The sequence below is a fragment of the Cheilinus undulatus genome, linkage group 5, assembly GCF_018320785.1.
Source record: "Cheilinus undulatus linkage group 5, ASM1832078v1, whole genome shotgun sequence".
NCBI lineage: Eukaryota > Metazoa > Chordata > Actinopteri > Labriformes > Labridae > Cheilinus > Cheilinus undulatus.
The window spans coordinates 19636326-19658906 of record NC_054869.1 but is presented as its reverse complement, the minus strand read 5'-3'; the positions used below and the strand labels follow the sequence as shown (position 1 = coordinate 19658906).

At 39.1% G+C, this 22581-nt stretch overlaps 1 protein-coding gene across 1 annotated transcript in view; it reads right to left on the bottom strand.

The window, feature by feature from the left end:
* Window positions 1-1574: 1574 nt before the first annotated feature.
* Window positions 1575-22581, bottom strand: part of si:dkey-40c11.2 (drebrin) — a 50882-nt gene continuing 29875 nt past the window's right edge. The window contains exons 3-16 of the mRNA XM_041788459.1: window positions 21959-22071; window positions 19447-19521; window positions 11876-12019; window positions 11509-11586; window positions 8885-9036; window positions 8705-8759; window positions 7118-7192; window positions 6884-6992; window positions 6265-6777; window positions 5374-5787; window positions 4689-4784; window positions 4464-4597; window positions 2824-2875; window positions 1575-2704 (exon numbers count right to left, since the gene is read on the bottom strand). Of these exons, the coding sequence (XP_041644393.1) occupies window positions 2568-2704; window positions 2824-2875; window positions 4464-4597; window positions 4689-4784; window positions 5374-5787; window positions 6265-6777; window positions 6884-6992; window positions 7118-7192; window positions 8705-8759; window positions 8885-9036; window positions 11509-11586; window positions 11876-12019; window positions 19447-19521; window positions 21959-22071 (2147 nt within the window). The 3' untranslated portion in view covers window positions 1575-2567. The remainder of the gene's footprint in view (window positions 2705-2823; window positions 2876-4463; window positions 4598-4688; window positions 4785-5373; window positions 5788-6264; window positions 6778-6883; window positions 6993-7117; window positions 7193-8704; window positions 8760-8884; window positions 9037-11508; window positions 11587-11875; window positions 12020-19446; window positions 19522-21958; window positions 22072-22581) is intronic.

The window sequence follows — 22581 nt, the reverse complement described above, 5'->3', positions numbered from 1 at the left end:
ACAGCTATTTTATACTTCTTAAACAGTGTACAAATGCTTGACTTGAAATAAACGTTTTAACACCTACACTTTCCACCATGATGATAATGGCTATAATGTTATATAACATTTGATAGATATATTCTCTCACACTGCCATAACACTTTCTAATGTGTGACGGGTACACTGGTGTGGGTTGAAGCTAAAAAATGTAACGCCTGAGATACTTTTCAAAAGTACCTAGTTACTTTTACATTGTAGTAACTTAGTTACTAACTCAGTTACTTTTTGAGAGTAGTAACCAGTAACTTACTAGTTACTATTTTGCATTAACTTGCCCATCACTGGTTGTCAGTGCCGTCTCCATTTTGACTTCTGTAGCTGTCGGGTATATGGGCACGATCATTACAGTTGTTTTATAGCCTGTTTTAAATGTGTGTTTAACAGTTGCCAGGGAAGATTCCTGCCTCACCTCCACAGGACCCAACTCAGCAGGATCCTTCCTACAGAGGAGGTAAAAAAGGCTGTGCAAGTCGAAGCATTCAATGGTAGATGCGCTATCACTGTATTTTGTTTTATGACCGACAAGTGGAACGAGTGGTGAGAGGGTTTTGATTTGGTAATGAAGTGCTGATGTGTTTTATCAGCAGGTAATGCAGTAAGCCAACAAACTACTTTTCTCAGTATGTAATGCAGAAATGGGTTAGTCTCAAAAGTACCCTACCCAACACTGACCTCTCGGCCGTCAGCTGCGCGTTCTGTTGGCCAAGCCCTGCCATAAGGCCAACTCCATCTCTGACTCCCATAACAGCGTGGCCCCACTAGACATTTCCAAGTTAGGGCAGCTCCACTGCTTACTTCTCAAATACTCTGTTAAAAAACTCTGCACTCCATTAGGCCTATTTACAAAACAGTGAACTACAGTTTTTGTTTGATAGATAATTTTCACATCATGAGAGAGAAAAGCTGTTAAAAGTGGCCTTACACTGCAAACTGCCCACAAAGCACTCTGGGATCACTAAACGCAAACCAGCAAGGGCATTTTTACCAGCTTTTCTTCCTCATTGAGTGACATTTTTCATGACATAGAAACACGAACACAGCTAATGTCTTTGACATCTTTTGTGGGTTTTATTTGCTGTTTTGATCAATTTTTGATTTTTTTTTTTTTTTTTTTACGTTTCTATTGTGTTTCTTTTTCCCTTTGCTATTGTCTTTTAATGTACTGTGTGAAGCACTTTGACTGTGCTGTTGCTTAAATACAAATAAACTTTCCTTGCCTTAATTAATAGGTAGGTAATAGTTAAGCCACAGAGGTGGCTGGAGCTGCAGTGTGGGTCTACTTGTCATCTTTTGTTATTTCTCTTGAGATCCCACTGGTCATGTAATTCCATGCTGTGCATTCAAAAGGGAAAAACAGTCATTTTTCTTTTGAGATTTTAAACAGACTAAAGACTTCTCTGTTAGTGAAATACTAGCCATTACTGTTTCAAAGGAGTTTGATCTCTGACTTCATAAAAGTATGTAAATTAATGTGCTTTTGGTGGTGAAAACTGATAATTAGTGAAACAGAACAACTGATGAAGACTTTGGGTTTGTAGGTGATATATATTTTGTAAGTTTGGAGTAAATACAAAGAACATACATCATACAAACATACAAGCCAAGAATAGAAAAGAGAAGATCTTTGATATGTTTTATACATACATACAGATATTACAGAAGATTAAAACTGGGAGGTTCATTTATATCATCTTTGTGTGGAAATAGTTTGCTTTTCTTAAAAACTAAGAAAATTAAGTAGAGACAATGAGACAAAAAAGGTATGAAAACACAACAATAAGAACAAAATACATCCATCTCTGAGAGTGACAGAGACATACAGGTGTCAATACAGTGCCTTTTTTACCTCTGCTTGTTTATCCTTATGCTGTTTTTGTGGTTTAGATAATTACAATGTGCTGTCAGTAAGAAAGAGAGCTACAAAATAAACTCAGAAAACACTGGAAGATGATTATAAGATGATGTCTCATACATGTTTCTTGATTATATATACCAGTCAAGATCAGTAAATTATTTTTTGAATAACGTAACGCTCACAAAGCAAAAGGTGAGCAGACTGGAATGGCTGTTATATGTGTGGATCAAAAGTAAGAAGATACACTATAAAAATCTGTTTGTGGTTCTTACAACTGAAGCAAGTTTGTGATCATTTGTCACAGTGATGTGATCCCTCCCACCAACACCGCTGCTCTGTCTCAAAAGGTAATAAGTTATTTTGGTCCAAGAAAAAGAAGCTCTCTGCTATCTTATCCAAGAAAATGAGGCTGGGTAATTTCTACACACTTGTGAGAATATTTAGTTTTTCCAGACAAAAAAACATCAAAATACAGAGTCACACTTGTTCTTTATGCTTTCTACAAAAACAGAGGATCACATTTTTCTTCATCCTTCCTACAGACAAGAGGGTACAAAGCTGAAGTGGGAGGATGAAGGTAAAAACATGAATAAACGTGAGGGGAGACGGTGTCCCTGAGCGTCTGTGTGTATATGTATGTGAGTCTGAGTGGTAGTGTTTCTCTGCCTGCCTATATGGTCTCCACATAATTGGCAGGGAACAAGCCTTGACGGCCATCTTTGCTCCACCCCCTCCACCAGGCTTTGTCCACCGTTTCCACATCCCTGATGATGTCACCAGGTTCAAAGGAGATCTCGGATTCGTCCTCTGTGAAAAAAAAAACACAAGATAACATGGTGACAACCCACTAATGACAGAGTAATTACAGTAAGTGGAGGCACTTTATGTGCACACGTGTGGTGATTATCCTGTAAATGGAAGCTTACCTGCTTGGTAGTCATATAGAGCTCGGACACACATTTGGTGCTCGGCTGAAACCTGAATCAGAGAGGAAAATGGATGAATAAGAAGGTTATAATCATGAAACACAAAATAGAAAAAAAGAAATGTCTCTGAGAAAGAAAAAAATGTCTGTGCTTAGTTTAATTTAAGCCCCACATCCTGTCCTGCAGCTTGTGAATACTTGTTAATTAATTATTGTGTATTAATCCACTGTCCTCAACAAATAATCCTGTTTGGGAAGGTTTGCTAACACCTGTTTTTGTTTGTTATTTTCTAATCCTTTCAGCGTATTTCACATCCTTCTGGGAAAAATTCCACCAGTGATGTTCTTTACTCTTCTTTTAATAAAGAAATGTTGTCCATTTATGATAATACTACCGCTGCAGTGGCGTTTTTGCTGATCTCTTCACCTAAAACTAAACCCTGACTGCTTTTTGTCCTCAAAGGGCCCCTTTATTTTCTAATTGGAAGCAAAAATGTCACATTGTAGCTTTACAAGATGGATCCACCTGATGACAGACTTGGAATCTTGCCAATCCATCAGTTTTGCAAGGTTAGGCCACTACATCTTTGGAGATAAATCGTGGTACAATCTTTCCTCACTCTATGACTAGAGGTATTTCTAGAGAACCTGTTTGTAAAAAGGCTTTGGCTAGATCCACACTAGATGCCTCATCCTGGTTATATACATATATTTATACATTGCATCCAGAAAGTACTCAAACCCACTTCACTTTTTCTGTTTTCATATGTTGCAGTCTGATGCTACAGTTTCATTTCATTCTCATTAATCTAAACCCAATAACCTATCATGACAAAGTAAAAACAGAATTTAAGAAATGTTTGCGAATTTATTGAAAACAAAAAATTGAAATATCACATTGACATTAGTATTCAGGCCCTTTGCAAAAATACTTGAAATTTAGCTCAGGTTCCCCCCATTTCTTTCAATCTGTGCCAAGATTTTTCTAAACCTTGATTGGAGTCCACTTGTGGTAAATTAAACTGATTGGACATGATTTGGAAAAAGTTTGGCACAACCAGGAGTCATCTATGAGCTTGTCGTCCAGCCAAACTGAGTAATAGGCAGAGAAGGGCCTTAGTTAGAGAGGACATAAAGAGAACCTGATGGTCACGCTGGCTGAGTTTCAGCGCAGTAGTTTTCAAAGTGTGAGCCGGGCCTCGGGGGGGGGGGGGGGGGGTGTTAAGTGTAAATTATTATTATAGCAACAACAAAATTGAAAAACTGAAGGGGGTCTAAATACTTTCTGAATACACTGTATGAACATCTACATCACCAATTCCCCTAACTAGCATGATTAAGGAAACTTTGCTGTGAGGCAGCAGAGCTAACCCCTGCCAACTCAGATCTGATCTTTTTTTTCATGATAGTTAAAAAGCAAACATCACATTAAAATCGAATTGAGAGCACTTTGGCTAAGTAAGCTACGAGACTGAAAAGTGGGTAAGGACTAGTTTCATTTCGCTATTACTTTTTAAATGAGAACCTCATGATGAGACTTCAAACGGTCAACAACACATTTTTGATTTTTAAAAGCATATTATTGGATCAACCTGAATATGCAAAGTATCATAAAAGCAAAATAAATCATGGTAGATGTACCTCTTGTCCATTTTCTGAGATCTCATGTCCCTTGTCCTCAATGATGTCATTCTCCTCTGTCATGTCCTGCACGTCAAAACACACAGCCAACTCAGGGGAGCTGAGCTCTGTGTCAGATGGACTCAAAGATCGCTCTGAGAAAGACCAGAAAGCACAATGAGTAAATGCATTCCTTATTCCTATCGTGCACTAAACAACATCCTGTAAAGTGATAAACTGCCAAACCTATGCCATTCTGTTGCTTTGCATCTCCATTAGTGATCCCATTGGTAGACAGGATGACAGTCTCCTGTTTGAGTTCTTGACAAATTGTTTCTGCATCTGAAACACAGATTATTGTTATTGTTTGTAATAGTGTAACGTATAATCATATGGTATTCAAACTTCAAAAGTTATAGCGTGTTAATCATCACTGATGAATGCTTTAACAACCAGTTACTCTGATGACCACTCAGCAGTCACAGAGTTACTCTTATAACTGCTCAGCAGTCACTGTTACTCTTATAACTACTCAACACTCACAGAGTAACTCTGATGACCATTATCTGAAATTTAGTCATATAAATCTGCCCACATCTTTGCATATTTTATGCTTCTGATCATATCTTGTCAGCGTTTTTGCATCTTTTGCAACCATTGCATCAATGCACAGACTTGTATATACTAGAAAAAAAACTAGCAAGAGCTTGTGCATATTTGAATGTATTTTTGATACTTTTTCAGTTTTATTTATTTATTTATTTTTTATATTTAATTTTTAATCCCTGTACAAAGCTAACCAAAGTCAAAGACCTTGTTTCCTAAGCATACTCTGCAATAAAGCTGATTCTGATTTGAACAGACATTGCTTGTGAAAGTTAAAATAACTCATCAAAATTGAGCCCCATGCAAATAACAAAAGGAGGGTTACCTATGACTGTAGACTCTTCCTCTTTCTCCAGAAGCTCATCAGACTCAGGAGCAGCCTTATCATCTTCTGACTGGTCATTATCTCCTCCATCTTCCTTTGCCTCCACTTCCTCTTGCACCACTTCCACTGATACCTCCTCCACCTCCTCTGAGGCAGGCTGAGCATCTACTTTTAACCCCCCTTCCTCATCCTCCAGCTCTTCTTTCGTCTCCTCCTCCTCTTGCTCCTGATCTTCTGGTTCAGCTTTGACCAGCTCTGTTGTCACAGCACACGGCTGTGGTTGTGTTTCAGACTTTTCTTCCTCTTGTGCCTCCTCATCCTCTTCCTCTTCATCCTCCTCAACGAGTACAGCCTGAACTTTGTAGCTAAAGTCTGAGACCAGCTCAGTGTGCTTGTGGGTGGCTGTGTTGAGGTCTGTTGATTGTAAAAGTATAATTATTGTAATGTCATTTAAACTCAAGTTTGCCAATACTATGCCTTGTTAAAATGCCAGTGAGAACTTTGTAATGTAAAGTAGTGGTAGAAAAAAATGAACTATAAAGATTAAGTTCTGCACATTACAGCTGAGCTTGGCATGACTGAATGAATGTGGCTACTTTAGGAATATTTAATTGGGACCTGACTGTCATTGCTGTACAACAGTCCCCTTATTCATAGTCTTTGGCCTGCATACACAGCCAAGTTTATGTGGAATAGGTTTTGGCAGAAGCTTCTTTGTCACTTTAATATATTTAGGCACCAATATTTACTGTCACAGAATGCTTGTATTTGCAAAAAGTAAGTAGAATAAGTTTCACTTAACACTGCATTTCTATGCAGCACATTTTTGCAAAGTATTATAACACAACAATGAGAGAGCAGCATAATTCTTCCTATTCTGTTCACACCTACCTGTGTTTGTCTGCGGTCTCTCTGGTAGGGGAGATGTTGGAGCCTGTGGAGCCTCGAAGCAGAACGCCGAGATCTCCGACTGTGTTTGGGTATTATTAAGTGAAGCAGACAGGGCCTCTGCATGTGGTTGAGCGGGGTTGTTTAAGGAAGCAAAGAGAGTTGGAGAGGCTGGAGGTGCAGAGGGTTGTGTAGGTGATTTGGGTTTGTTCTCAACAACAGACTGAACTTGATTTATAGTCTGTGGGACACTGGGCAGAGCTGAAACAGGAGGGGCAGGGCGTGAAGGTGAGGTGGGCGGTGACAGGGGGGCTCTGGGCCTTTGCGGAGAGGTAACGGGGCGGAAATCTGGAGTTGTGGGTGGAGACGTGGTACGGAAGAAAGGAGAGGGAGAACCCCGTGAAAAGGGGGAGACCAGGGGAGAATTGTGAGGGGATGTTATCTCGCGCTCTTCAGCTTTGGAGAAGATGAAGGCTGTGTCTGTCAGGCTGCGCTGGTATCGTCTGAGTGGTTTGCCTGGAAAGAACGTATTATGTTGTTTAGAAAGTCAGTATTGAAGTACACCAAAACATTGTGATAAGGTTGATCCTGGTCCTTGTGATTTCTGCATGAGAGCACATACCTGAGCGGGAGGATCCAGGGCTGGTGGGACTTTGGGATGAAGATGATGAGAGCTGCCTGAAGAACTCTCTAGGGTTCATGGTGCGTTGGGACACTAATGCTGCTGCCTCCTACAGGCCAGATCAGGAAAGGTATTAGGAGTTAAAACAATAAGCATGCTTTAACTTTTGAGTGCTTATTCAAAGCAATATGACCCCATGTTAGTTTTATATGTTCATAGCAGAATCATACTTACAGCTGCTTTCTCTATGGACTCACTCCTCTTCAGACGAGCTCTCATAAACTCCTCATGCTCCCTTTGCTGCTGCTCCTGTTGTCAGCACAGAAACACAGCAGAAATTTTATTAAGACATTTTAAAATACACATTCTGATGCATTTTATTTCTTCAGGTTAAATCAATATGACAATTAAGTGACATCTTGTAACTGGAATAAAGCATTATTACTGCACACTGTCAGGGGTTCATTTCCACTCAGCCAGGTACAATTCTATCAAAAGTATGCCCTAGAGCGGAGGTCATCAGCTACATTTGGAAAAGGGCCAGCTTCTTCTATACATGCACTTTGGGTTCCAATCTTAAAAAACAAAAGAAATTTCAAAAATGGTCTCATTAACACTCACACACACACACATATATATATAAATATACATATATATATATATTTTTTTTTTAAGATTTCATTTTCTTCCAAATTTATGAAACTGTTATGCTCTAACAGTGAAATCAGTACTATTAATCATGGGGGCGATTGAGATATTTTAGCTAAATATTTCTGAAGCCAAAAGTTGACATAATAAATGGCAGTTTTATCAAGAATGGACTGATAAATTTGTCTTTGACATGCATCATATTTGCTAGTAATGGCTGACACAGGGTTTTCTGAAACTGTCTCAATCTCAGTTGTTTTTTGAGTTGGCTGAATAGCTGTTGGGAGCTAATTTAAAATAAACACACACACACAACATATCTTTTCCTCTGCACATGTTCTGAATTTGGTGATGCTCTGGGGGCCAGATGGGAGCATGTGGGGGGCCTGCTGTGGCCCCCGGGCTGCCAGTTGATAATCATTGCCCTAGAGTTTATTATTGGACCTCAAATTGACTTTCAGGGCTTAAAAGGTACATTTATATAACCCCCAATATCAATACCAGAGCAGATTTTCAGTTATGGTACAACTTTGAAAAAATTTCAGTGACAACTAAATTGTGCCATGTCTGAAAGCAGTGCTGCTTTAAAATCAGACATGCACTCATCACAAAACATCAAACAAATACACCAGTTTTTTTTTTTTTTTGTCTCGTCAGCCATTAATGGAAAGCTGTGTTGTAGGCTATCTTAACTTAAGAATATTCAATTTCTAATCTAAAGGTACGGCAGACCAAAGTGGCCCAATCATATTAATATTTTTGTTTGTAGCCCTCAAAGAAAAAGTTTGGACACCTCTGCTTAACATGAACAGTAAACATTTACAGTATGAGACAAGGTTTCATCTATAGGTTAATGTGTTTGGCCTTAGGCTGAAATTGATAAAGATTATCAATAAAAAAATTGTCACATTAAAGACTGAATGAGCAGCAGTGGGCCTGTAGTCGTACTTTATTCAAAAATCAGTGTTTATTAGTGAATTTTAGCCCTCACATGCATCAAAGAAACAGCTGAGTTTGAGTTCATGCTTGTCCGAGCAACCCTCAAAGCCAGCAGAAAAGTTGGTCATTCTACCACTTGGCTGAGGCCACAAAATCACCACCTGACCACATATGCCACAACAGTTCCATTTCAACAAAAACTAAAACTCCACAGAGACACATCTTCTTACTCACCCATCTTGACTTTTCTTTCCTGCGCAGCTCCTCCTCTTGCTCTGCCTGTTTTCTTCTGCCACACAGAAAAACAAATAAAACAGAATTCTTTATTCAACATGGAGTACATTTATTATACATGAGTGCAGTGCTCTGCCATCTTTACAAAATACAACCACTAGAGGGCACCATTGCACCAACCTCTGCTCCTCAATCAACTGTAGCTTCTCGTTCATCTTTCTGTCTCTTTCTTCTGATTCCCTCCTTTCCTTTAAGACTCTTTCTCTCTCCAATCGACGTCTCTCCTCTGTAGCTCGTCTCCTCTCCTCTTCTTTCCTCTCCTCCTCTTCACGCTGATACACACAGTAGGAAACAATGGGAAATTAATGATTAGTTTTATTCACCTTTCAGTAACAAATCATTTTCTTCATTGGCTCTACAACTTGATTCAACAAATTAATCAAAATGTATGTATATACAGTCATGTGCATAAGTTTTAGGCTTGTGTGAGGATAAGGATTCTTCATTGGGCCCGATGTGGCACATCCCAGGGCTGGAGGAGGGGTGGGGGCAGCCATGGTCAAACTTGATACATGCTGTCAAGCTTGATGGCATCTGTTTTGTCTGGGCCTATTCATCCCTGGTACGCCTGAAGACTGCCTAGATTTCTTTTTGGGACATCCACAGCATGACTAGGGGCTCGTGGCAACCCTACTTCCTACCTGGACAGTACCCTAAAGGTGTTGACTTTGTTATTTTTTTCAACATATTATTTTCCCATGCCCCTGGTAATATGCAAGGACATTCAGAGCACAACAGGTGTGTCAATTCTCCTTGGCACCAAATGGTGCCCTTAGACGGGCAAACTTGGCACATCTGTACCTTGCTTCAGCCTCACTTTTTGGTCCTAACATGCCTAAAAAATCTGCACAGCACTGCAGCACCTATCAGACAAATGCAGTTAAAAGTGCTTTAAAATAGAGTGAAAGAAGAACAATGTGACAAAGGATCCAGAGCTGAATGTAAACCAATATGAATCCAATAAAATAACTACACAATATGAAAAAAATAGAATGTCATGTCAAAGTTCCTTTTTCCCAGGATTTACTTCAGAAAGTTAAATTTCATTATAGTCTAGATTGATCTCGTAAAAATTAAAATATTTCGAGACTTTTTTTGTTGAAATTTTGATGATTACGGCTTACAGTTCATTAAAATCAAAGATCCACTATCTCAAAATATTAGAATATTGTGGAAAATTCCAATTTGTGAAGGTTTCCTGAGCTTCCGTTCTGATTCAATACACACAACTACAATCATGGTGAAGACTGCTAAACTACTGTCCAAAAGACAATCATTGACATCATCCACAAGGAGGGTAAGCCACAGAAGGTCTTTGCTGAAAGGGCAGGCTGTTCTCAGAGGCTGTATCAAAGCATATCCATAGTAAGTTGACTGGAAAAGAAAAGTGTGGTAAGAAAAGGTGCATAAGCAGCAGGGATGAGCTCAGCCTTCAGAGGTTTGTAAAACAAAGCAGATTTTTAGAACTTAGGGGAGCTTTGCAAGGAGTGGACTGAGGCTGGAGTCAGTGGATCAAAAACCACCAAGCAGACAGGTCCAGGGAACGGGCTACAAGTGTCATGTTCCTCGTGTCAAGCCACTCCTGAACCACAGTCGTCATTAGCATCGCACCTGGACTCAGGAGAAAAAGAGCTGGACTATTGCTCACTGGTCCAAAGTCCTGTTTCTAGACAAAAGTAAAATTTGTATTTATTTTGGAAACCAAGGTCCTAGAGTCTGGTGGAAGACTGGAGAGGCACAGAATCCAAGGTGCTTGAAGTCCTGTGTTTTCAGTGTCCACAGTCACAGTGAGGGATTGGGGTGCCATGTCAGTGGAGGATCCACTGTGCTTTATCAAGTCCAGAGTCAATGCTGTCAGCAGTCTACCACGAAATTTTAGAGCACTGAAAAGAGCGCTAGGAAGCTTTATGTAGATATTGATTTCCTTTTCCAGCAGGACTTGGCACCTGCCCACAGTGAAACCAAAACTACCAGAAACTGTTTTTTTGACCATGGTAGTACTGTGTTTCATTGACCAGCCAACTGGTCTGACCTGAACCCAACAGAAAATCTCTGGGGAAATGTCAAGAGGAAGATGAGAGACACCAGACTCAACAATACAAAACGAGCTGAAGGCTGCTATCAATGTAACTCGGGTTTCATAACACACCAGCAGTACCACGGACTGACTAGCACCATGCCATGTCACATAGATGCAGTCATTTGTGCAAAAGGAGCTCCACCCTATTATTGAGTGCATAAAGAAGCATAATTTTCCAGAAGGAAAAGATTTCTGTATTATAAATCCTTTTTTTTTTTTTTTTGGACTGATGTTTTGAGATATTCTAACATTTTGAGATAGTGGATTTTTTTTTTTTTTTTTTTTTTTTGTGAGCTGTAAGCAATAATCATCAGCATTAAAACAAGAAAATGTCCTGAATTATTTCACTTTGTAATGAAGAACCTAGAATATTTGGAAGTTTCACTTCTTGAATCAAATTTTTAAAAACTCCTTTTTTTTATGATATTCATTTTTTTAGATGTGCCTGTATAGAAAACACAAGAGATATCTTAAAATGAGAAGATATTTAAAAATATATACCTTTTTTTTAAAGATGGATTTGAAAAATTCCAAAATGACTAAGTATTCAAAATTATAATTAAAATTAGATAACAATGATGAGAAATTAATGTAATACTGAAAACCATTTCTTAACTCCAGGTTTATTCATTTGAATAATTATTTATCCAGAGAGGATACTCACCTCTGCACGTGCCCAGAAGGACTCTCTGTTTATTCGTCTCATCTCCATGGCAGCATTAGTTTTTCTGTAATTTGTACCCTTCAAAAAAAAAGTTTATAGTTAACACAGAGTAAAATAAAAAAAAAGTTTATAGTTAACACAGAGTAAAATAAAGACATTTATGTGTCACTTTATTACACAGTCATTTATCATTACAAATAAAATATGTAAACTGCATATTACTCAAATGTTTTAAGCAGGTGATGCTATAATCATACTGGAAGAAATCAAAAATCACAGAAGTCTCATTGATCTTCTGTAACTGAGTTACTGCCTTAAATTTTATTTATAAGTCTCTGTCTCCATCTAGTGGGCAGATGAGACTCACCACGAGTTCTTCCTTGTCTGCAGACCTAGAGCTCCTCCTCGCCCACTGTGCAGGAGTCTGTGCCAGGGCCTTGTTAAGTTCTTCTCTTATCGTCCCCTCAGTCACATCCTCCACCTTCTCTGCTCTGATGAACGCATGCGCTTCCTGAAACATGGAGGAGAAGGGAATGAGAAGGAGATGGCAAGAAGAGCGGGACAGATGTGAATTTAATCCACCATTACATGCTGTACTGTAGCCACACACACAACCACACACAAAGCCTAGAAATCCATACACAAGTACACACAGTCCCTGTGGTGGTTTTCTCTTGGTCTGACTTGGAGTTATGCAAACGCTGAGCCAAAATGTTGTGCAACTGCTTCAGTTATACTGAATGTAAGAGAACAAAAATCACTCTCTGGCTTCAGCGTGAGGAAAGGAATGCACTGGTTTGGATGGTCATGCACAGAAGAGGGGGAGATGGGGAAAAAATTAACAACAGGGGGGGAGATGGGGAAAAGAAGCAAGAGAGGATGTGAAGGAATTTGGCTTTAAAAATGATAGAAAAAGGGAGAGAGCCTCACATATGGTGCAGCAGTTGCCCAATACATGGGAATAATTCCAAGGCTTTATAACATATTTTTATGGATCATATTTATCATCACAGGCTGAAAAATATTGTCCCACTGCTGCTCCTGTTTTTTTTCTAGATATGAGACAAACCAATACATCTGACTTGTATTTCTCTTTGTATGTGGCCAGGACCCCAGCATACATTTCTAAGCAGAGTCAGTCCAGGCTTGTCGATGCAGCGCCAGGTCTGTCAGCCTCCAACAGGAAACCACAGCTTTATCTGAGTGACAACACTGACACGGACACTGAACAGAGCATCCAGTGTGCCCTGTAATACATGTCAGTACGGTGTATAATCCATATCACTCTGGCTGTCACTGCCAACTGCACACAGGCACTCAGGCCAGACGGGCCGTCCTCAGGGCTGCCAGGGATACTGGGAAAATCACCGAGCTAGAACAGAGATATGCTGCCAAAACTTGCAAAGCTGATTCTTTGAACACATGTGGACAGGAAAAACTAAGCAGCTGACAAAAACCTGGTTTACTACAGGTTAACCCATTCAATTCTCAGACTTTAAAACTCAGCAATTAGTTTGTCATGCACAACAGATTAGAATTTCACATTCATTTAATTAAGTCGCATTGTTCTGATTGGTACATGTGTGCAATACTGTATGCGCGGGCAAGTCAAGTTCTTCCACAACAAACCCATCAAACCATGTCTTCATAATCTTTGCTTTGTGCACTGGAGTGCAGTCATGCTGAATAGAAAAGGGCCTTCCCCAAACTGTTGCCACTAAGCTGGAAGCATAGCATTGTCCAAGAAGTCTTGGTATGCTGAAGCGTTACGATTGCCCTTCACTGCATATAAGTGACCTTGCCCAAACCCTAAAAAACAGCCCCAGTATCCGCCAAAACCAGACTCACCTATCTGACTGGCACACTGGCTTGCATGCAGCTGCTCAGCCATGAAAACCAAATCCATGAAGCTCCTGCCACAAAAATTCTGATATAAAAAAGCGGAATTAAAAAAAATATATAAAAATCAAGGAAATACTCTTAGACCTCAGAGGGTTAAAGTACACTTTAGTCCACCTGTTTGGCTCAGTGGGTGGAGTGGGTGCCCTTATGGAGGAGAGTCCATAGACCAGTCCACTGGTCATGGGATCAGTTCCTGGTGTTGGTGCTGTTTATTGCAGTATCTCTTCACTCTCTCTGGTATTTCCTGTCTCTCTTCAGCTGCCCTATCGAAATAAAGTCAAAAAGCCCCACAATAATTCTGAAAAAAGCACACTTTAATGTGAAATAAAATAACACTTTGAGTGTTAACAATTAACCCAATAACAGAGTTAAAATATTTAAACACTCCAAAGTGTAAATTCAACTCAGAACCCCTGAGAATTACATAGTACATTCAGGGAAAGTGTTAACATTAACACTATGGGAGTTAAATTAACAATGAAGATTTATCTGTGTATGAATCACATTGGCTGAGTACCAGCGGTGCTAAAGCGTTAATAAAAAAATGATATGAGAATATAATCTCTGTGGGAGATCAGAGAGTATGGGGTGATATGACAGGTTGAAAATTGAAGCTGAACTCTGCACAAACTGCTTCAGTCCTACCTGCCGTCTAGAACTGTCACAACCGTCAGCAACAGAAGCTGTTTGAATGAGCTGATTGTTAAATGTTTGAGTGCATGTAGAGGATTTTTATTAATAAGCTCATTGCCTTACTGTAATCATTACAGCTTGAATGTAAATTTCCCTTTATGTATGATGCATGTTAATTCATGAAGAGTAAGACAAGATTCTTGTCACATTTAGGCAAGTTTTCTTCCTCATAGTGAAGTCATTTTCAGCTGTAATCAGAGCTCCTTGGTGGAAACCTGACAGGAGTAGCAACCATGGATGGTGTGAAACTAAAGCGTGTGTCAGGGCAAAGCAACAGATCTGAATGATGTAAAGCACCTCAGAGTTTAGTGCCTTTACCTGAACATTTTCTACAATAGAGGTCCCGTTCTTTGTTGCAGTTCAAATGTACTTTTAAACCTTGAAAGACATTTGACTTTGTGCCAGTTTCTGATGTTGCCATATTTGGTTGTACTTCAATTAATAAAAGATAATTTAATTTATAGAAAACATTCAGCCTCTCCTATGCATTTGTTTACATTTTAAAATCCCTCTCTTATGTTTTCCACTCCATCATTCAGTGAATCAACATCTACAGCACAGACAGCAGCAGCCACACATTCACTCAGCCCTTATGTTGAAACTTATTCCTGCTATCATTGTAGTGGAAATTTAGAACAATGGAAACATCTGCACTCTATTCATACTTCTGTGTTCATTGCACAAAGCCACACTATGACCAACCCTGCCGCTGCAGACTCGCCTTGACAAAACCCCCACACTGCCAGCTAGGACATGCAGCAGAGTGGACCAGAGAGACAAAGTAAAGAAAAAAAAGAAAAGGCAAATAAACTAACAAAGTGCCAAGGGAAATGCTAACTGGGGCAATGAAAGTCAGGAATAAAAGACAAGCAAATTGAGTCCCATGTTGTTATCATCAGTCAAATAGGGTTATCTCAGTAGTTTTCCTGGTCATCTCAAGGTCATGCAGTGTTTTCAGTAGCTGTTAGATGGTTTAAGGCTGAAGTATCTCTAAATGTGGATATTACAAGCCTTCTGTTTTATTTATTAGGTTTGCATACAGTGCAGCAGGTATGCCCCTACCTGATTTTTTCTGAAAAAATATTTCACATCATCAAACACATTTTTATATTTGACAAAGATAACATGAATAAACAAAAAATGATGATTTCATTTGTTAAGGTAAAAAGTCATCCAAATCTATCTGGCTCTATGTGTAAAAGTAAATGCCACCCTTGGTAAATCATGAATAAACTGATTTACCACATTTCTGGAACGCTGAGTTAAATTTCACCAACAAGTGAACAAGTGAAGTACGCTTAAAGCTCTCAAAAAGAGACACATCATGCCACCATCGAAAGAAATTCAAGAACAGATGAGAGACAAAGTAAATGATGTTTGTCGGTCTGGAAAGGATTACTTTGCCATTTCTAACTTTGGCACACTGGTGATGCAAAGTGAGAGCCATTATCCACAAATGGAAAAAACTTGTAATAGTGGTGAACCTTCCTGGGAGTTGCCTGCCTCCCAAAATTCTTCCAAGAGTGCACCGATGACTCATAGGAGGACACAAAAAAACCCAGAAGAACATTTATAGACCTCACTCGACTCAGTTAAGGTCGGTGCTCATGATTCAACAGAGTGACAAGACGAAAGTTGAGCATTTGGGGGGCCTGTTACATCTGGCATAAAACTAGCATAGCATTTCATATAAAGAACATCATACCAACAGTCAATCATGGTGGTGGTACTGTGATGGTCTGGGGCTGCTTCGCTGCTCCAGGATCTGGACAACTTGTTGTAATTGATGGAACGAAGAGTTCTTCTCTCTTCCAAAAAAAAAAAAAAAAAAAAAAACAACCACTGAGGGGGAATGTTCAGCCATCAGTTTTTGAGCATGCTTGAGTTGTGCAGAAGAACGATGATCCGAACCACAACAACAAGTCCTCTGAATGGCTTTTTAAAAAAAGAAAAAAAAAGAGGCTTTGGAGTGGCCAAGACAAAGTCCAGACTGAAATCTGATCAAGATGCTGTGCCATGACCTTAACCCCTTAAAGCCTGTTGTGTCATATTTGATACATACTTTTGATACCTCTATCTAATCATTATGATCAATAAATTACTAAAAAATAAAAATGCCCTCAAGTGGATTATCAGTTACCAAAAACACCTAATGTATCAAATAAGATACAAAAATATAAATGTTAAATTTTATGGAAATTTGGATGTTTTTGGATTTCAGTAGAAAGTGAAATAAACAATTCAGTTCCAAAAAATGAGAAATTTTTTGCTATAATTTGTGTATTCAGGCTTTAAAGGGTTAAACAGGCCAGTCATGCTCAAAAACCCTCCAATGTGGCTGAACTAAAACAATTCTGCAAAGAAGAGCGGGCCAAAATTCCTCCACAGTGATGTGAAAGACTCACTGCCAGCTTTCATAAACACTTGCTTGCAGTTGTTGCTGACAAGGGTGGGAAAGCTGTAAACTTGTATTTACTCCTTGTCTAGTATTAAATTTTTTGATGATCGGAAACATTTAAATGTGACAAATGAAGGTGTATCAGTTTAACATCAGGACTGGCCAGTATCAGCCATTCTGAAAAACACTTGCCATTGGCAGATAATGTGGGCAGGAAGCGCTGTCAGAAGATGTTTATCTGTGCTGTGTCGAATCAATCTAACGCTGGCGTTTAGCTAACAGCTGATTCAGAGAAGAGATTTATTACTGGGCAGAAGATGAGACGTTGGACGAACCCTGATCTGCATAATGGGAGTGTAACACCGAAAGAAAAGATAAGAAAAAGTACTGACCATCGGCTTACCTGTAATTTAAATGTTTTTTACAGTCAGTCTGTCTCTACCCTTTATTCAATAAGAAGAACCAGCCCACAACAACCACTACCTGAACAAAGAAAAGGATACTTTTAATCTTATTACAAGCCTCTATTTGTAGAGATTGCTGCAATAATCAGTAACACTGAGCAGCTTATTAACAGAAGGCCAAATAGTGTTAATTTTAATCCCAAAATAATCTGTTGATAACTTCCGTTTCTTAATCAGACCTGAGAAAATAGTAAATAAACAAAGCTATGAAACATTTCTTGATCCAAAGTGACAACTTAGAACCCAAATCATTATTACAATAAAAAGATACATGTATATTACGTATATTCCTATTTATAGGCTAAACTGTAGTCAACGCTATAATGAATAAGTTTTAACTGAAAAGACAGCGTCAAGAGTGAAAGTCAATTTTTTTGTCTCCTTAGATACAAACGTAACATCAGTTTGAACTGTACTGTAAAAAGATGATAATGTGTCCATAGCAAAGTGTGAAAAAATGTTGATTTAGAAGACATAACAGTCTCATCTCGGTCTTTAGCTACAGGTATTTCAGCAAACCCACTCCACATGCTTGGCTACGATGATCCAAGGTGACACTGGATATGATAGACTTTCATTTCTCCGAAGAGAAATTTGTCCTGGACTCTGTCCCACAGGCACAAAATCAATATATACATAAATAGAGCTCATACAACACACAGAACATTACATCCTGTAAAAGCAGCAATTCCATCTAACAATTTCCCACATGTACAGTACATGAAAACCTAGTGGCAATAGTGCCATACTGGCATAATGCACGACCCCTCGGCACATCTTACTGTACCTGTTATTCAGAAATTTAATGGACATGGGCACATGTGAATGTCTGTATTAGTTCAGTCTGGTCTGAGGGAACCAAAATCTTCTTCCTGAGGGTAAAAGGGAATACTCAGTGAAGGATGTGGGTCGGATCAGATAAAAAATTTCTGTACCTTTAGGACAGCAGTATAAAACAATAACATTAACTTAACTACAGAAGAGTAACATCTTTTGGTGGGGGCAGTGTGATGGTGTGGGGCAGCATTTAGCTCACTTAAAAAAAACGTGTCTTGTTTCTTCAGACCTCAATCTTCCAATCCACTGAGAACAGCAGGATAAGCTGTTTGGCATTGGCAGAGAAAATCTGGCAAACTTTTTATGGGTACAACCCACATACTCAGCTCTACTGCTCATCCTACAAACGCAGGGTCCTTGCAAATGTGGTACCATTTAAAAAGAAAATAAACAGGGTTTTCAGTGGTATGAGATTTATTGCCAAGTAGCATTGTTACAACAAAGAAATGATCTACCACTTGATCTACTACTTTAGGTTACCTCCAAAGAGATAAATCAAAACTTTTAATGCTGAGCAACTGAAATGTAACTTTAAATCTTTTATTTAAGTTTGCCAGTTTGAGCTAAAAGCATTTGTTGGTGTTAATTTGATCCCAAATAAATCCTGTTCCTTGTTTGTTTACATTCACAGACAGTTTTGTTAGCAGTCCTTGACATGACAGCAGGTTAACTTCAACATTATGACACAGAGCTAGATGTTTATACACATCTATAAGAAAGGTTAAAGGCCACCATTTTCCAACAACTACCCCATGGTGATCTGATTTTCTTCACTCCATGCCACACTGACCATGTGATCCTTTTTCTTCAATTTGAAAATCCTACATGAAAATGCACAGAGGCCCAAGAGTTCATACACACACGTCAACACACACATAGACAGAGAGGGTAAGGGGCTGCTATAGAGTGGCTCATAAAATCCCAGAATCAACATTCACTGTTTTAAAAAAAAGACAAAAACAACAACAAACATTCCTCAGATACTTCTGCAGTGGACTGGGTGATGCCTTTATATGGAAACTAGTAAACCTAGAGGTCAGCTGGAACTCTCCCTGTCACACTGAAACACTAAATAAACACAGTTTAAGGGCCAGATATGGAGACGATATGTCACCATAATATAGTGATGGACAGATTCCTTATACGCTGCATGTGCCTGAATCATAAAAATACACACAAGCTGCTCCGTTCTCTGCTCCCTCTGCTTCCTGCCTCTCCTCTCACCACTTGAGGTAATGACGTTTCTTAAGGTTGCACCACAAACAAAAGAGCTTTCAACCCAAAACTAAACTACCCCCACTGTGACAGCAGACATACCAACACTGCATTGGAACAGGAAGTGGACTGAAGACAGGAAACTCTCAAAACAATACAAAGTAAACGAGCATGTGTAAATATAGTTTGTGAGTACAAAGTCTGGAGTGCAGGAATAAAGCCCAACACAACAAACACTACTTTTTCTCTATAACAGGGAAAACAAATAGTAACCAGGTATGTTTACAAGCTTTTTATGTACTCTGCTGCTTGTGCCCATCCTCTCAGCCAAAAAGGTCACAGCTGGAACACCAAACAATACAGTCATACTAGCGGCTGAAGTGCACATCAGCTTATGTAACAGGAATGCCACATCTTGAACTCTTTTACCTTGAAGAAGTTTTTGATGGCTGGAATGTGGCCGGCACACTCTGTCTTTCGGTATTCCTCCACGTTTTGGCCGACCTGAGGACAAACACAGGATGCAGACACTTAGATTCATGCCATGCCTCCCTCTGAGGAAACAGAAGAAGAGGAGGAAGAAAGGCAGGGCAACAGTATCCATAGAGTGGACACTGGAACACATCCTCACTAAAAGGACACAAGTTCAAATGTACTAAAATAATTCTGAAGTATGTTACGGCAAATCAAACCTGTGCAGCATACCTGTGTATTAATAAAAATGTATTTTTCTGAACAAAATTCAAACTTTAGACACTGCCTAAGTATGGACCAACAGTTTTGGGATTTTTTTTTATCATTATTCTTGGATTATCAAGGACCAGACCGTGGGTGAATGTGTTCAGCTTTCTAAAGCACTTTTCACACATGACCTCCTGAAAATGTCACCAAAATTTAAAATCTTCCAGACTTCATCTTTCACACATGTCCCCAATCATACAAGATTTTTCCCTGTCAAACATGGGTTGCAGGATATAATGTCAGACGAATACCACAGAATGTTGCAGTGTCATGTTTTTAACATATCTACAGCAGTCTGATGCTATGATGGCAGTGTTTGCCTTTTTATCAATGCTACATGTAGCTGGATGTATTCACAGTGCCATTGAATGAGTGGGAAAGAACATACTAGCAAGAAGAAAGAGGACAGTATGAAGCAGCTTAATTGCATAAACTAGAGCTGAAATGGTTGCAAAGTGAATTTGAAGCAGCAGTAGTAATGCTGTCGTTAGCATAGCACAGAGATATGAGAGAGACAGCAGCTCAGCCTTAGTCTGGTCACCACCATACTTCATTCCGATACTAAAGAGCAGTCAGGTAACAACATTAACGTCACCTATTTGTGTTGGTGTGATTAATGGGAAGCACAGTAATGAGGTTACAGGTGTGTTCTCTCCTCTCTAAGTATAATGTCTGTCTTAACATCAACATTAAATGATCGTGCTCTGTCATCCTGGCTGTGGATTTCATACAAGCTGCAGCGACTCGTATTACAACGGCTTAAACGACTGTTTTAAGGTGTTTTAAGTCCATGATGGTTCAAATGAGCGGGCTTTGGTGTCAGTTGCTGCTAAAGCTAAGTTAAATTAATGGTAAACGTAGCACTTCAGAGAAATCCTTTGCCAAAAAAGTTGGTGGTTGTTTTTTCTTGAGTGCTTTTATTGTGAACACCCACATCAGTAGATGTAATGTTTTTAGTAGCAGCTTGCATTCTAAGTTGATTTTTAGAGTGAAAACTTCACATTTAATGCTTCCTGCTGCAACACTTTGTCTTTTTTCAATCGGTAGACATTTATTTCTACATCTACTTTTACACAGGAATACACTTTCATTTTAAATATATTAAGTTTGCTGCGGCAGCCCTGCGCTGTCAGTTGTTAATAGTTGTTGCCATTTTCACAGTGCACTGCAGTTTGAAATATTCTATTTTAAAACATTACATTTGTTACTGCTTTCAGGAAGGGCTCCCAGGAATTTGTAGGGCTGCCAGTTGATCTACATCAAACATCGCAACGACTGATACAAAAATAAGAAAGTACGAAGAGTCATCTTTAGTCTCTGATTTCACCTGTAAAAAGGTGAGAAACAAGGAGGGTGCACTTCTTCCTTCTGCTACATGCCATCTGTGTGAGATAGGTACTCATAGGGACATTGATACATGTTTACATACTGATGTACTAGGAGAGGGGTGGAGCTTTAGAACAATTTCATCTGTAAAGAGTGGTCTGGAAATGTTTGGAAGCCACTGTTAAAGGTGTGAAGAGCAACTCTGCTTGAATAATTTCAGGAAATGTTCAAAGTTTTGTGCATTTTTATGCTATTATTTGCTTCTATATTTATATTATACATTTTAAATGTTTTTGTTGATTTTAAATAGTCTTATGTGGCTTTTTAATATGTTTATTTCTGCCCATTTCTTTGTTTGAATCCCTGTAAGATTAGAAATGAAAGAGGCCTACACAGGACTGCTTTTAGGGCTGCTGATTTTCTAACAATCTGAGGCATGTGATGGTTCAGCAACTGTCTGACAAGCATCAAGTATGACCAAATAAGTATTTGAATATTTAAAAGTTCAGCTTGTCCTGTGATTAATGAACTTACAGCATTTCAAGACATGTCAGATTCCAGATAAGCCACTGTCACAACAGGAGCATACAATGTGAATAAGCCAAGTGGTTTAGGATTTCTTTCCAGACTTTTTTACGGATTAAAAAGCACGTAGACTTTTCAGTATGTGACCGCTTAAGATGTTAAACCCATTATCTTGGGACAGCTAAATGACTTTGCTGCAGCCAAAGAATGCTAGTGTGTAGGTGCCTGTGTGTGTGCCAGCTAACGTCATATGTATGTGCTAAGTATGCGGCTGTTTCAGTCATTCCTGTTGGTATGTCTTTAATAACGCTTACATGAACTAAGCCCCATGAGTCCGTCTGCCACTCACCCAGCTGATCAGAGCGATCCGGGGGCCTCCGGTCTCCACGCTGCCCAATTTGCACAGTCCATATTGAGGCTTGGAGATGTGAAACTTTTCTGCCAGCTCTGCCACACCACCCGCTGTTTGAGAGACACAGGGACACGTTGCAGAGACACGTTTGGACAAGCAAAGACAACAGAAATTGATAGACAGTTTAACATTAAAGGGATTTTTACATTTCCTCAAAAGCTAAAATTTTACATTATAAAGTTGCTTTGAGGTAAGCTGAAGATTTACTTCTTCATGGGGCTTAAGTGCAAAAACTAGGGGTGCACCGATTGAAATTTTCTGGCCAATCACCGATCTTTAAAACCTGCCGATTCCGATTTTGGCCAATACCGTGTTTTTTTTTTATAACTGACAGCATACACCTTCAATGTTCCAATCTTATTTTATTTAAAAACATTGAACAATACCCATGAAACAATACAAACTTGGTGTTTTAACTGCACATGAGGTAGTTCTCTCAAATATGAATAAAAAGTTTAGAGCATTTCTGTCCAAACTACTAAATTATATCAGTCTTTCATTTTTCACATTTTAGTAGGTAGACGTAGATAAGATCGGTGGATAAGATCGGTTTCATATGT